The sequence below is a fragment of the Scyliorhinus torazame genome, chromosome 22 (genome assembly GCF_047496885.1).
Source record: "Scyliorhinus torazame isolate Kashiwa2021f chromosome 22, sScyTor2.1, whole genome shotgun sequence".
Classification (NCBI taxonomy): Eukaryota; Metazoa; Chordata; class Chondrichthyes; order Carcharhiniformes; family Scyliorhinidae; genus Scyliorhinus; species Scyliorhinus torazame.
Genome location: NC_092728.1, coordinates 103031499 through 103048001, shown reverse-complemented (window position 1 = coordinate 103048001; position 16503 = coordinate 103031499). Strand labels below are relative to the sequence as shown.

At 46.7% G+C, this 16503-nt stretch overlaps 1 protein-coding gene across 4 annotated transcripts in view; it reads left to right on the top strand.

Moving 5' to 3' along the window:
• Positions 1–16503, top strand: part of slc25a25b (solute carrier family 25 member 25b) — a 58993-nt gene that overhangs the window by 15696 nt on the left and 26794 nt on the right. Inside the window, exons 1-2 of one of the 4 annotated variants that reach the window (XM_072488770.1) lie at positions 6987–7068; positions 8848–8921. The exons of the other annotated variants lie outside the window; for them this stretch is intronic. Of the exons in view, the coding sequence (XP_072344871.1) occupies positions 7002–7068; positions 8848–8921 (141 nt within the window). The 5' untranslated portion in view covers positions 6987–7001. Of the gene's footprint in view, positions 1–6986; positions 7069–8847; positions 8922–16503 lie in introns of those variants that run through there. 4 annotated transcript variants of the gene reach the window in all.

Genomic DNA, 16503 nt, shown 5'->3' with positions numbered 1-16503 from the left:
TGGTATAAGCACAGGCTTCCCATTCATTTTTGAGATGGGAACAGTGGCCAAGAGATCGACTACCCCAGCCTCAATTGGACGCTGCCTCAATCGACATGGTGGGTTGGGTGTAGCCCTTCACCCTGACGAGTTTTTGTATCACCTATTTACAGGGTGACGGGGTTGTGGGAGTAGCGGAGGCCTGAGAAACTACCACTCCCACATAGGTGGCACTGCCACTGGCAAAGATGTTGCTGCCATTCAGGTGGTGCTACACCCACCCAAGTGATTGATGTTGATTTTAAGCCGAGTTTGCAGAGGCACTCTCTCTCCCCCACATTGTGGAATCATCTTTTTGTTCAACAACAAAGGAAATTAGTGTGGAGGGGGAGAGAGAGACGGAGGTAGGCACACAAGGGAGGCTGGAACGTGGGGCATCAAAAAAGGTTTAACCGGTGCCCCAGGTTTGGTGGAGAGGAGGCAGGGTTGGCCTTTGCGGTCGTCTTCAGTCAGTGGGTGGAAGAACAGTGTCTTCAGGCCAGAGGAAGCCCAGCAAAAGTTCACGATGGCCGTTTGTTTCACCTCCCACGTCTGTCCTGACACAGGTGATGAATAAGTAAATAAAGCACCAACCTTCCTCTCCTTGCACTTGTTGTTGTTCTCTTCCTGCTCCTCCCTCTCCTGAGGGCTGAGGCACCTTCAGGCCTTGGGCCTCTTGTTGTTGCTTAAATACACCATCCCAGCCTCTTGCTCCTCCCTCTGATGAAGGCTGCAGGTGTTATTTTGGAGGCGGCCTTCAACCCAGTTCCAGGGCCTCCCCTGTAGTTGGTGTACTCCCTCATCAGCAGTAACATGCTGCTCCTGCCCAGACACCAGGTCCCTTCGCCTCGCAAAGGAGAGTCCAGACACAGCACCAGGAAGCAGTCACTCCCTTCAGTAGCTGCACTCTAACTATTTTGTTTGACACACAGTTCAAGTAAACAAAATGAACTGAGCGACAAATTAAAGGAACGGTTCCTAAAGGGAAACTGCCTTAAACAAAAAGTGGATCACAAATGAAAATTAAAACATTAAACTAAATTGTAATTAACCGGTTCAATAAGGTGCCCCAGCCAGGAGTAGAAACAGCTGCTTTCAGTGGCACTGATGTTTAGGTCTTCAAATTTCAATGGCACCAAGTGACTAATCAATGAATGGTGAGATAGCACATCAGGAAAATGACTGCCTCTTGTGGCAGGGAAGCACAGCTGAGCTTGCAATTAGCATTTCGAGCACATACTATTATGATCCCAGACCAGACCCCAATAGTGGCTAGAATACTGGACTGAAACCCCAATATTTTATTTAATTTTGTAAGACTGTGGGGAATGGATACGTACGTGTCTCCAGGAGCGATTACACAAAGAATTAGGAATTATGGTATATTATTAAACTTTTTTTATTAACACAGTATTAAAATCTTCCTCAAACCTGGAAATTGCTTCCAATTACCCTTAAACAATACTGCTCCGAGAATACTCCCGTGCTATATTTATTCCCACTTAAACAAGAAAGAAATAGACTATTTCAGCTCTCAACTCCACCCTAAATGGCACAGAAGAATACTTTACAGAGTTATTCTTTGAGAAAGATCTCTTGACACTGCTTTACAGAACAGATCTGATTCTGGTCCAAATCCTTGCAGAAACTCTGTCTGGATGTCTTCAAAAGCTGTTTTCAACTGATTTGTTTCAGCTCCTCCTTGTCCTCGGACAAATCTGCACTGCTTTAAATACAGTTAATTTCTTTTAACTAACTTTGAGTGAGAGCAAAACTGTTTCACTACACACCTTCAGCCAGATCAGACGAACTGAGAATGTTTTCTCAAAGCCTCAACTCCACCCAGCAATGACATCATCTTACCAAGCTGGAAAGTAATTAACTCCCCAGGGAATCCCCTTAATCAAAACAAAATTGCATTAGCCCAAGCTTTTTACGATGCCTAGTTGCACCTCTGGCTCCTAACAGCTTTGCTGTCTTTCAAACCCAGATTATTAAACGCACCATAATCCAGGTTTTTAAACCTTTACTTCACCAAATACTTATAATACAATCTATCTAAAATTTCTGCATTCATCACAATACCTAAAAGGCAACCTCATTTTCCCCAGTTCACAGCCCAAAAAACTAATTCCTGACAGAATTGCAATTCAATACAGCTCTTTATCCTTACAGTGCTGCCTAAGTGTGCGGTTCTACTTGCACTGCAGTCGTGCTACTCCAAGTGAGAGGGCCTTCATTCCTCATGAGGCAGGGTGCAACCCATCCCTGAGACTCCACTCTACTCTGGCCAGTCATAGCACCTGTTATAACCTGCCTGCTTACCACTGGCTGGGGACTAATGGTAATCCCACAATCCTTTGGAGTATGAGCTTCCCCAATGAGGGGGCTGAGAAATCATTAGCAAATTCCCTGCATAAATAAAGCTGGCCAGTTTGGAACCAGCTAGAGAGGAGTGAGCAGCTAGAGAGGAGTGAGCAGCAAGGGAGTTGCTGCTGCTGTTGTGTATATGTTATTGTAAGTAAATGTTATTTCTTTCTATCCTTCAACTTGTGCTGGATTCTTCGTGGCCCTCACAAAAGCACCCCACCCAAAAACCTCAGTCGCCCCCAGTACTGGACCTCTGTATTCACCTCCTCCCACCAAGGACCCAGTGGCCCAGCAAGGAGGACACATGAAATGATCCCACACGCCCGCTTCCAGACCCCCTTAAAGCCAGGATGCCTTGAAATGAAGGTAAGGTCTGCTAGCGACCCTCCCACCTAAATCGAGAGACTGAAGCCCAGTCTCGACCCCAAATTGAACTTATCTGTATCCCCGTGTCCTCTCCGGTACACCCTGACCATTGACGATCCTGGAGATTCATGGCTGTCTGAGCATTCGCCTCCGAATTCCCCCTCTGAGGTGAATCCACTAGGTTCAAGTTTATGTAAACCTTTTGTAAACACTCCAGCGCTTGGTGAACCTGCAGTGAGGAGGGCAGGTTCAGAGTAAGTACTCGCTAATGACATACTAATCTGTTAAAAGGAGGTTCCCGGGCTGATTCGCACTACTCCACAGTGATGAGGGTGAAAATCACAAATCCCAATCATGCCGGAGAAAATCGCAGTTTACGATTCCCTCTGGATTTTGAGCCCATGCCATGTTTTTCACTGGCAGCAAGTGTGGGCTCAAAATCGCCCCCATAGTTGTAAATCAGGGTGGTGTGTGGCTTGGCAGGGAGCTTGCAGGTGGTGGTATTCCTATGCACCTGCTGCCCTTCTCGGTGGTGGAGGTTGCTGCTTGGACAGGCGCTGTCGGAGGAACTGTTGAGTTGCTTTTGTCTTTGTCTGAAGATTACTGTAACTGGCAATTCTTAGAATGGGGAAGTGTTCATTTTCTAACTTGTTGGACAACAACATTTTTGGGGTGGCACAGTGGTTAGCAATGGGCTTCACAGTGTAGGACCCGGGTTCGATTCCTGGCTTGGGTCACGGTGCAGAGTCTGTACATTCTGCGTGGGTTTCCTCTGGGTGCTCCGGTTTTGTCCCACAAGTCCTGAAAGACGTTCTTGTTAGGTGAATTGGACATTCTGAATTCTCCCTCAGTGTACCTGAACAGGCGCCGGAATGTGGTGACTATGGGACTTTCACAGTGATTTCCATTGCAGTGTTTATGCAAGTCTACTTGTGACACTAATGAAGATTATTATTATTAGATTGTGTGTGTGTATATATTTTTATATGTATGTATTTTTTTTCTGTATTTACTTTCCAATTTATGGTACAGAATTACATAACTATTTGAGTGTAAAATCAAAGATTTCCCATCTTGGATCACTAAGTACTGGACTGTTCTAAAGTTGATTAACCATAGAATCCAGACAGTACAGAAGGAGGCCATTCGGCTCAGCGAGCCTGCACTGATCATGGCCAGTCCACCTAACCTGCACATCTTTGGACTGTGGGAGGAAACCGGAGCACCCAGAGACATTGTGAGAATGTGCAAACTCCACATAGGCAGTCACCCAAGGCTGGAGTTGAATCCAGTCCCTGGCGCTGTGAAGCAGCAGTGCTGACCCATGTGCCACCATGTGCCGAACAAGTCATTCATATCTTTCAAGGAAGAGTACATGACACACCTACTAGATCAGGTCTATATGTGATTTTGATCCCATGGTGTGGTTGACTTTTAATGCCCTCCTAAGTAACCTCGTTCCATTGCCAAAACACACTCGCTACTAAAATGCTTCGAATCATCTTTTCAAGGCACTTGAGAGTGGGCAATCCATGGTGCCTTGCCAGTTTTGCGCACACCTCATGACTAATTTATAAACTAAACCCGTATCGAAGAAGGAACGTTGTAGAAAACAGACTTGGGGCAGCCGAATGTGTAGAAATCCAGTAACTCAAATGATGCAATTGAAGTAAAATGTTTGTTTGCAGTATCTGCATCTTTCACAACTGCAGGATGTCTCCAGTGCTTTGCATTCAATTAAGTACTTCATGATGAGATGACTTTCCTGATTTCTGTTTTTGATGGTGGCTCACAACTGACACCCAGTAGGTTTTCTGAAGATCGGATGTCAGCTGATTTGGCTGGTGGGAGTCTATTCAGGATTTGGTTGAAATGATCTTCCCATCTGATAGCTATTTCACATAGCCTTTTGATATTGTGTTGACCTCTCATCTGTTCTGATACTAGCTTTAACTTCTCTGTTAGCCTCTGCGTATTCCCTTTGTGCACTTGCAGGCAAACAACATCAGACAAGAAATGGCATACAATGGGCCCTCACAGAACAGCTGGAAGATTTAGACTTTGCGGTTGACTTGGCTTTATTATCACACAACCACATACAGATGCAAAATAAAACCTGCCAATTGACAGCAAATATCAGCCAGAGTTGGCCTTAACATCAGTATAGAGAAAACAAAGGACATGCGATTAAACATAGGAAGAATAACTCCATTTAGATGAGAAACACCGAACTGGATGAAGTAACATCTTTTACCTATCTGGGTAGTGCCGTAAGTACTAACGGTGGGACAGACGAGGATGTAAAGATCAGAATTGGGACGACTAGAATGGTATTCATCACTCCAACATCTTGAAATTAAGAGAGATCACCAAGGCCACAAAGCTAAAGATTTTCATCTCTAGTGTAAAGTCAGTTCTCCTTTTTATGGCTCTGAAACATGGAGGATCATCAAAACAATGTTGATGATAAATCCAATCCCTCTTCAACAGAGGTGGGATACAGAAAAGGAGATGAGAGCCAAGGCTATGCATGGCAACAACTGGAGAGATTGGCCCAAGACTGGATTAGATGGAGAGAATTTGAGAAGTACTCTTTGAACTGCAGTCGGTATGTTGTAACATAGGAAGTCCCACAAAGAACAATTGAATGAAAGACCAGTTAATCAGTTTATCGATGCTACATTGGCCAAAATTACCATTCAAAGAGTTCTCCCCTGCTGCTCTTGAAATGGGATCTTTTATGCCCATTTGAGAAGGGTTTTTAGTCTACTTCTCAGAATGAAAAATGGTACCCCTGACCATGTAGCAATCTTTAGTAGGGCACTAGATTTTGTGCTGAAGTCTCTCTTGTTAGTCATTAGAATCAAGGGAGCTGGCCTGTGGATTCGGTCATAAGGGTTTGAGATGTCTGAGTAAATTAAATTAAATTTTCCTCCTTCATCTACTTTCTTTGTGACACTCCTTAAAACCTACCTCTTTGACCAAGTCTTTGGTCACCCTCCTTTGGCACAATGCCCTATTTTGATTTATCAAGCTCTTGTGAACTGCCGTGGGACTTTATTTTATTTTTAAGGCATTATATAAATACATTTTATTGCAGCATGGTGAGCATTTCCGTGAAATGAAAAATAGCTTGGGAAAAGATTAATCTCTAATGCCTTTTTGGTCAGGTAGATAGTGATTGCTCGGTGAGTTATAGTCTGGTAGCTTTGGCAGTCCCTCAGGATAGAGGATAACTTGCCATCTCAGGACCGACTGAACTAGAGCTCAAAGTTCAGTATGCGATTTGCGGGCCAGGTGGTGGTTTGTAGGTGTGTACACTCTTTCCAACACATGGACTTCACCTCTGCGTGTTTCTGGCGAAGTCCCTAGATGTGTTTGGTGTGTTGGTGAATGAAACCGCTCCAGTTTGGTCCGTCACAAACCAGGGACGCCAGTGAGTTAGTGGGGGACATATGACCTACTCAGGAATGCTTTGAGGATATCCCTAAAGAGCTTCTACTGTCTTCCTGGGAGTCTCTTGTCGCAACCAAGTTCTCAGCAGAGCAGTTATTTTGAGACTTGAAGGCGTCAGGTCTACAAATGACGTCCTGTTGAACAGAGCTTGTATTGAGCGATTAACGCCTCAATGCTGGGCACGTTGGCTTGTGAGAGGACTCATTGTGATACTGAGGAGCGTAACAGAATAGATGAGTTCGGGGGGAAAGAGAGAGGTGGTGTAGAATACATTCTCTGGAAATGGAAATGCTTTGAAGTCGCTTCCCTTTCAGCCACCATGCCAAACATAAGATCCTTTTTGTAACTTGTTTCAGGTGATATTCACAAGAACTAAAGGGAACACAAATAATTAAAATGTCCTCATTAATTTTATAAATTGTTTAATCATCGATTTTTAGCTGTTTTAAATTTTTTTTTTTAAACAATTGGTGCTGTACAAGTGCCGTTTCACAATCCCAGGATGTCCCAAAGCTCTTTACAACCATTGAAGTCTTTTTGATGTGTGGTCACTGTTGTAATGGAGGGAAGTGTTGCACATTAGTAGTCATGATGGTCTCAGCAATTTACCAGTACAGACTGACAAAGGTAAAGTCGTGAATTCTACATCTTTAATCCATGTAAGTAGTAGAGCAGAATATCTGGGTCACAGCTGAGTTATTTTAAACTGCTTGGATCAACTCATTGCTTTCTTCCTGATTTATGTCTTCCATTGAAACCAAGGTAGAAAACGGCCTTTGTACAAAATTGAAATGCCTGCAGCTTATTTTGGAGTGAAAAAGAATTCTGTTCCTGGGATAGAATGCACTAATCAGCTAAGTGAGTGATTTGTTAGCTGGTGCGGTCCTCTTCCCTTGTTGCATGCCAAAATTACAGAAGCATTTATGTCATTAATTGATCCTGTGTCCCAAAAGACTTCCATGTACTGCTCACTTCTCTTCCCCCATCTTTCTGTAAATGTTCTCCCCGTGGAGCTTTGTGTTGATCGAGAACAAATATAATTTAGGCTTGAACCCCTTTTTCTTGCCTCCTTTAAGGCTTCTGCACCTTCTGTGCAGCAAGGTATTGCACATTTGCCCAAAGTTGTACTTCAATACAAATTTCAGCTTGCTATGTGTAGATCGTTCCCAGCATAAAGTGGAGGATTCCATAATATTTCTACATTGTAACTCGGGGAGTAAACCGTTTATTTATTAAGTAATCATTTATTCAATGTGAATTTTGGGGTATTTTTATTTTTTTTAATATAGTTTTATTCTCCTTTTTCGCATTTTCTCCCATATTTACACCAACCAACAATAAACAATAAGCAGTAACAAATTTAATGTCAATCCCCATTTCAACAACAACAATCCCATCCTCCAACCAATCCCCAAACAACTGCCCACTTGTTAACATAAACAAATAACAAAAAGGAATCGGGAATCACCCATAGTCACCAATAACACCATACCCCCCCCCCCCCCCCAACTAACGTTCGATGTTATCCAATTCTTGAAAGTGCATAATGAATAACACCCATGAATTGTAGAACCCCTCCATCCTTCCCCTCAGTTCAAACTTAACCTTCTCAAGTCAAGAATTCCAACAGGTCGCACCTTCGGGCGATCAGCGAGGCGAAGGCTTACAACATCTGCCTCCACGCCCATTTCCAACCCCGGCTGGTCTGACACCCCAAATATGGCTTCCCGAGAGCCCAAGTCCAGTTTCACACACCACTTTAGAGATTGCCCTAAAAACCTCCTTTCAGTAATCCTCCAGCTTTGGACAGGACCAAAACATAGGAAAGTGATTTGCGCGCCCCCTCCCCCGCCCCACAACGTTCACGCACATCTTCTACCCCCTCAAAGAACTGGCTCATAATAATCGCTTATTGTCACAAGTAGGCTTCAAACGAAGTTACTGTGAAAAGCCCCTGGTCGCCACATTCCGCCGCCTGTTCGGGGAGGCTGGTATGGGAATTGAACCCGCGCTGCTGGCCTTGTTCTGCATTACAAGCCAACTGTTTAGCCCACTGTGCTAAACCAGCCCTGGCACAGCCTCGGCCTTGTGAGATGTCCTCTATATACCACCTTCAGCTGTATCAGTCCCAACTTCGTGCACAAGGTGTGGAGGCGTTCACTCTCCGGAGCACTTCACACCAGAACCCCATCTCCATACCCTCTCCCAACTTTTCCTCCCACTGCTTTGATCCCTTCCAGCGGTGCCTTCTCCTCTTCCAAGATAGCCCCGAAAACCACCGACACTACCCCCTTCTCCATTCCTCTGTCGTTAGCACCTCCTCTAGCAATGTAGAGGCCGGCTCCACCGGGAAGCTTTGTATCTCCTTCCTGGCAAAATCTCAAACCTGCCTGTATCTAAACGTTTCCACCTGCTCCAGCCCATACTTCGCTCCCAGCTCCTTCAATCCGGCAAACCAACCCCCAAGATACATATCTTTTAGTGTTGGTTATTTGTTTTTCTAACTGTGTATTAATTTAAACGAGTTCCGTGTTGGATCTGCGTTTTGTATTGATCGTAATTTTGGAAAATTTGTTCATGGTGTTGCTCGTTGCTGTTGTTTCTTAATTTGGCTCTGTTTAATTACGTTTGCTCAAGAGTCGCCAGGTATCTTTAGATACCGCCACAAGGTTCAAAACCGAATACTGACCGAAGACTCGCTACACCAGTTAGTAAGTTCAAAATCAATGCTCATTTATTTACATGATGTGGAGATGCCGGCGTTGGACTGGGGTGAGCACAGTACGAAGTCTTACAACACCAGGTTAAAGTCCAACAGGTTTGTTTCGATGTCACTAGCTTTCGGAGCGCAGCTCCTTCCTCAGGTTTATTTACACACAGTCAAATATACTCGTGCATAAAACTCTACAACCTAAACTATCACTACTACTAAAAGCCTATACTTAGCTTCGGGCGCCCACTCAGTCAGAGGAACAATGGCCGTTGCTTGGTTCTGAGGCTGCTGGGTTGAGCTGTTTACAGGATAGCAACTAGCAGCGTCTATCTCGTAGCGTGCGTTGACTTGAAACGTACTTGGTCTGGAGCAGCTTTGGCAGGTCTCTCGCTGAGAGCCAAGGCCAAGAGAGAGATCCTCTCTTGGGGAATCCATTTTATACCCAAAAGGGCTTTGCGTGCTTTTGGGCGGGCCTTGAACTTGGCCCCAATTAATTGGGCTGTTTCCCAATCGTTCTTATCGATTTTCCTCCAATAGAGGGGTGGGTTCCCTGATTGCTGGGCGTGTTCGAGGTGGCTGTTGGTTTGCTTTGTTTTAGTCTCCTCTGGCGCCGGGGTGTCTGTCTTAACATTGTTTACTTAAATGTTGCCTTTTTGTTCCCGGGGATGGCTCATTAATATGGAAATGGTTCTGCAGTATCTTGTCTGAGAGCTACAGCTCTAATCAACAGACAGACCTTGCACCTGCTTGCATTCTCAATATTGTCTATTTTCCCTGCATTCTTTGCAAAGTGTCCATTTTGTATTTGGGACATGGCCATCCCAGATGGCTACACCCCCCTCCTTGTGATCCTCCACGCGAAACGTTAAGGATCACATTACTGCATCGTCTTCGTTCTCTGAGCAAACGGGGCACCCATAATCAGGCTCTACTCTGCCCTATCCTAAGAACACAATTTTACCTAAATCATTTTAAATACATACATTATTATAAAAGCCATTATTATAAAACTCTAGGGGGCGCTATGACATTAATGCATGTATTAGAGAAAAATAAATAAAACTGGAGCCTCTAACTATCCTCCATAAACTACCCACACTCAAACCATCCCCAAAATAATCTATAACATCTTAAACTGTACATAATCGAAGCACACAAATTTCTCTGGCCTGGCAGTAAGTTTACATTTATTTATTTAACAGAATACATAAAGAGAAACGGATGCACTTTAATTCATGTCAAGGGGTTCGGGGGTTTGGTGGAATCCGAAAATGGGGGACCTAAACCTGAATACCGGGGTGCGAGAGCGGTCGGCTCTCTTTCGCCATTTCCTGACTCTATAAGTGTCTGCACGTCACTGCAAAGTATCGCCAGTGCCAAGGGGGCTTCTACTACATACGATAGTGAGTACCAGGTGATAAAGTTATCACACCAGGTCGGGGTATTGTTAGCTGTCACACGGCTAGCTATATTGGGGTTCTGTGTATTGCAGGGGTGGGAATCATTCATGGCTTATGTGGTAGGGGTCAGGGGGGGTAGCGCCCGCGCGCAACTGAAGGGATCCCGCTAAGATCCAGGTGAACAAGATGGAGGTCGTCTTCATCTTTCCGTCTTTCTGTCTTTTTCTTCCTCTGGGGTGCCTGAGGTTCTGGAGTTCTGTGAACACAAGCATAATATCTGTTATTATCTTGCTTAAGATCTCGTATGTCTGTCTGTCTGTCCTTTGTTGCCAATTTCCCTTTATAATTGGTCACCATCTGTGACTCCCTCATTTCTTTTTTAAACCCGCTATTTCGAGACATCCGAGAAAAATACTGACACAGTGCGAGCTGTCTCGCAGCCTGTGCGATCTACCATCCTAGTTTTTGAGGATATAAATATCATACGGAAGCAACCTAAGGATTGCCAAAACCAAACAAAAGAATTTCGAACTGAAAGTGCCAAAATGGGGTGCGTATGGGCTGCGGCGGGTAAGAAATGGGTGGAGTCCCCGGGTAGGATGGTGATCAATGCCATTTGTGCTCTACCTGAGCGTCGGTGACCAGAGGGGGGCTCGTCAGGCAGGGCATGGATCAGTGCCGTTTCTTCACTGCCTGAGCAACCGGCAAGAACGGGTAAGACTGTGGTCGTTGTGGGGGTTGCCTTGTTGTCTGCTGACAAACGAGTTCCTCTGAACTGGTTTCTGTTGACAAACGAGTTCCTCTGAAATGGTTTCTGTTGACAAACTAGTTCATCTGAACGGTTGTCTGGGGACAAACTTGTTCCATTAACCGCCAGGGGGGGTTAAAGGAGTGGGGCCGTGAAAAAGTTTCAAGTTTACAAACGACACTTAACATTAACACTAACGAACAAACATACAACAAACATGGCGCAGGTTCCACCAGAAAGGACACCGTATCTCTCCATCGGTTCCTTTTTTCCATCACCTGGATACCTCATTGCTCAATAGTGAACAGGTGGGAGTCAGACTCTATGTCATCATCTTCTCCCGGCTGCCAAACTCTTGACTGTAGTAATCGTGCTAAAGCTGCTTGGGGCGAATTGGGGTCCATCTCATGGATCCGCATGAGCCTGAACGAATCACCAATTTTGTTTTTGTATTTAAAAAAATATATATATTTATTAAAGTTTTTAACACAATTTTTCTCCCTTACAAACAATAAACCCCCCCCCGTTACAAAAAAAAAGAAACGAGAAATCGCGCGGAGCAAGATATATACATGACAAAATAGTATATTTACATAGCTTTGTACACTGGCTCTCTCCCATACGTGCCAGTTTCCCCGGCTCCCAGGCAGCCCCCCCCCCCCCAGGTTGCTGCTGCTGACCGACCTTCCTCTAACGCTCCGCGAGATCGTCTAGGAACGGTTGCCACCGCCTGTAGAACCCCTGCGCAGACCCTCTCAAGGTGAACCTGATCCTCTCCAACTTTATGAACCCAGCCATATCATTTATCCAGGCCTCCACGCCGGGGGGGCTTCGCCTCCTTCCACATTAGCAAGATCCTTCGCCGGGCTACTAGGGACGCAAAGGCCAGAATACCGGCCTCTTTCGCCTCCTGCACTCCCGGTTCGTCCACTACTCCGAATATTGCTAGCCCCCAGCTTGGCTTGACCCGGACTTTCACCACCTGAGATATTGCTCCCGCCACTCTTCTCCAGAACCGCTCCAGTGCCGGGCATGACCAAAACATATGGACATGGTTCGCCGGGCTCCCTGAGCACCTTCCACATCTGTCCTCTACCCCAAAGAACCTGCTCAACCTCGCCCCCGTCAAGTGAGCTCTGTGAACCACCTTAAATTGTATCAGGCTGAGCCTGGCACACGAGGAGGAATGAACCCTACCCAGGGCATCAGCCCACAGACTTTCCTCGATCTCCTCCCCCAGCTTCTCCTCCCATTTACCCTTCAACTCTTCTACCAGCGCTTCCCCCTCTTCTTTCATCTCCTGGTGTATTGCCGACACCTTGCTCTCCCGGACCCATACACCCGAGATCACCCTGTCTTGAATTTCTTGTGCCGGGAGCAACGGGAATTCCCTCACCTGTCGCCTCACCAAAGCCCTCACCTGCATATATCTAAAGGCATTTCCCGGGGGTAACTCAAACTTCTCCAGTGCCCCTAGGCTTGCAAACGTTCCGTCAATGAACAGGTCCCCCATTCTTCTGATCCCCGCCCGATGCCAGCTCTGGAACCCCCCCGTCCATCTTCCCCGGGACAAACCGATGGTTACCCCTGATCGGGGACCACACCGATGCTCCCATTGCACCCCGGTGCCGTCTCCACTGGCCCCGGATCCTTAGCATTGCCACCACCACCGGGCTCGTGGTGTACTTTGTCGGCCAGAGCAGCAGCGGTGCCGTCACCAATGCCCCCAGGCTCGTTCCTTTGCAGGACGCCATCTCCATCCTCTTCCATGCCGCCCCCTCTCCCTCCATAACCCACTTGCGGATTATCGACACATTTGCTGCCCAGTAGTAGCTCCCCAGGTTTGGCAGCGCCAACCCTCCTCGGTCCCTACTGCGTTCCAGGAACCCTCTCCTTACCCTCGGGGTCTTATTCGCCCACACAAACCCCATAATACTCCTGCCTACTCTCTTAAAAAAGGCCTTAGTGATCACGATGGGAAGGCACTGAAACACAATCAAAAACCTCGGAAGGACCACCATTTTGACCGATTGCACTCTACCCGCCAGCGAGAGCGGTAGCATGTCCCATATTTTAAAATCCTCCTCCATTTGCTCCACCAACCTCGTTAGATTCAGTTTATGTAGGGCCCCCCCAACTCCTGGCTATCTGGATCCCCAGATACCGAAAGCTCCCCTCCGCCCTCCTCAGCGGTAGGTCCCCTATCCCTCTTTCTTGGTCCCCCCGCCTGTAATACAAAGAACCCTACATTGAGCTTATAGCCCGAAAACTCCCTTAGAGTCTGCATGACCTCCACCATCCCCTCCATTGGATCCGCCATGTACAGCAACAGGTCATCCGCATATAGCGACACCCGATGCTCTTCTCCCCCTCAGACCACCCCCCTCCATTTATTAGACTCCCTTAATGACAATTTAAAAAAAAAAAAAATGAGCCTGAACGAATTGTCCCAGTGCCAGAATTGTGTGTCGAGGTTGGGGCTACTAGGTTTCAATCCGTGATCGTCAGGCGGTGGGTCTGGGTCAGGGGCTTTGATATATGTAATCTCAAAGGGATCAGAGGAATCATGCTCGGAATCGCTGGGAGTGGGGCCTGGTACAGGGGGATAATTGTAACGTGGTATGCTGTGGCTATCGACATCGTGATCGCTATCACTGTCGCTGCTGGTTGAAGGAAGGGAGAAGCGGAGTCGTGCCTCTGGGGGTGGAGTTGAAGTCGTGTCTGAGGACGGGCTGGACTGGTTGGGGGAGGGTAGGAAAATGTCATCTGTGGGCTGGGTGTGCTCGTCTGCTGCTGCAAGCAGGATGTGGTATGTATGGCTGTTCTGCGAGCCATAAGCCTTGAGCTGGTTTATGTGAAACCATGCAGACTTGCCATTGGGATATATAATCTTGTATACCGAGGGGCTGACTTTGTCCGAAATGGAGTACGGTCCGGAGAATTTAGGGGAAAGGAATGAACTGGGGTTGTATAGGGAAAGCATCACTTGCTGCCCTACTGCAAACTCAGTGGCGTGTACTGTTTTGTCGAAACAAGCCTTGCTCTGTTTCTTCCTGGTCCCAAGTCTCTCAGATGCTGCGAGTTGGGCTGCCTTTATGTTCTCTATCAATTGTTGGACAGCATTTTCATGCGTGAGGGCTGTGACTGCGGGGCTGGCCAAATCCAGTTCTAATAAATACTCTGTCCCTTTCATGGGGCGTCCGGTCATGAGGGTGTGGGGGGTGTATCCTGTGGATGTGGATACCGTGTTCCTTATAAACATTAAAGCAAATGGGACAACTGAATCCCAGGTGCTGTTATTCTGCTGTACCATTTTCCGGAGGGTGGCTTTTAATGTCCTGTTCACCCTCTCTACAATACCACTTGACTGGGGGTGGTATGCTATGTGAAACTTGTCGAATGCCGAAAATCGTGAGGACGTTTTTCATTACACATCCTGTGGAATGGGAACCTTGATCGGATTCTATACTGCGGGGGAGGCCCCATCTTGTAAAGATATGCTGTGTTAGTATTTTAGCTGTTGTCTTGCCGTGTTATTTCTCGATGGAAATGCCTCCACCCAATTTGCGAAGGTGTCGATGACCACCAACACTGGTAGTGCAAGGAGGTAGTCTTTCTGTAGATTTGTCCAGGGTCCATTAACGGGACGGGTATGACTAAGTTGAGCCTTTTTCGCATATCTGTCCTGATTGTTCTGGGCACAGATCAAGCAATTCTCTATGTAGTGGGTAACATCGGCTTTTAAATCAGGCCACCAGCAGAGCGGTCTGAGGTGGGCTAGGGTGGGTTCAATACCTTGGTGTCCATGATTGTCATGGAACTGACATTATCTGGTTCCTGTCCTGGCCATCCTTTTATAACCACACCGTCGTGTGCGGTTATTGCATTCTTGTATTTATCATACGGGGTTGGGAAGGTACCCTTTAAAACTTCCCTGAGTTTCACATCTCTTTCTGTGCCTTCGCTAGATCCTGAATATTGGTCTGTGAGACCTGAACTCTGTGTATTGGGGTGCTTTCGGGGGGGGGTTCCAAAAATAACCATGCCTGGAGCCTGCCTTCGCTAGGGCGTCCGCTTAACGCTACCGGGGGGGGGGGGAAGAACGGTGATGACTGCGAACCTTAATTATTCCATATTTTCTATCCTTCGCTGTCTCTAAGATATGGCGGAGTAATGGGGCTGAGGGTAGGGGTTTACCGTCCGCGGAAACAAATCCTCTCATTTCCCAGAGGGGTAGGAATTCCGTCAAACTATTGCAGACATACAAGCTGTCCGAATAGATGTCTGCTGGGGTCGGGAACGAATCGGGGTGGTTGACAATATAAGCAATTGCTGCCAGCTCTGCTGCCTGCGAGCCCAAGTGTCCTGGCAACTTTAGTGAAATCTCATCTAGGGTGCGTCCTCTACGTAAATACCGCAACCGGTGATTCTCTTCCCATTTAACACTGTGGAGGAGCCATCCACATAAATCTTCAGGGGTGCGCACGTGTCTGTGGGCTGGGGTCTCTGGGGTGTATTACCTGCTTTCCTGCGAGGTGTTTTGGGAATAAATGGGCCTGTGTTCTGTTTTGTGGTGGTGATCTCACACTCATGAGGTGTGCCTGCATACTGCAATTTATCGGCAAGGACGGTGTGGGTCTTGGTTCTTTTTACTGTAATGTCCCGTCCCTGTAAAAGAAGGGTCCAACGGGCTGTGTGGATTTGGCTGACTGTGCCATCCTTAAGTCGGCCGTCTAACAATAGTTGTGTTGGGGTGAGTTCTGAGGATGGTGATGGGGTCGAGTCCTGTAATGTAGGCGAAGTACTGTACTGCCCAAAAACCTGCGAGCAGGTGCCTTTCACAGCAGAAAATCCTTGCTCTACAGGGTCTAACACGCGTGAGGCGTATGCTACAGGGCGTAATTGGTCATGACGTTCCTGGAGGAGCACGGCCGGTGCTTGCAACTTCGATTGCGTTTGGGGAAAGTGGATCTGTGGCCTGTAGTGCGGGGGCTGTGCTGAGTGCTCTTTTTAAAGCATCCACGGAATCATCTCCTCATTTCCCAAAGCTTCTCCACCACCTACATTAAACAAATCCGAAGTATGATAGAATGCATTCTACTTGTCAGATGGGCGAACATCCAACAGCCCTCAAGAAAACTCAACACCACCCAGGACAAAGTTGTTCACTTAATCAAAACCTCTGCTGGCTTGCACATCATTCGCTCCATCAGCACCAAACCTATTTTTATATAATCTTATGATCTATCCAGCATGACCCAAGCCCATGACCTTCACAGCCTAGAAGGATAAGGTCAGCAGATGCATGGAAATGCCCTCGTCCGTCACACAGGATCCTGTGTTCTTTCACCATTTGTTCATTGTTATTGGGTCAGAATCCAGGAACTTCCTACTTAACTGCAGTGTTCACCACATGAACTGCAGAAGTTCAT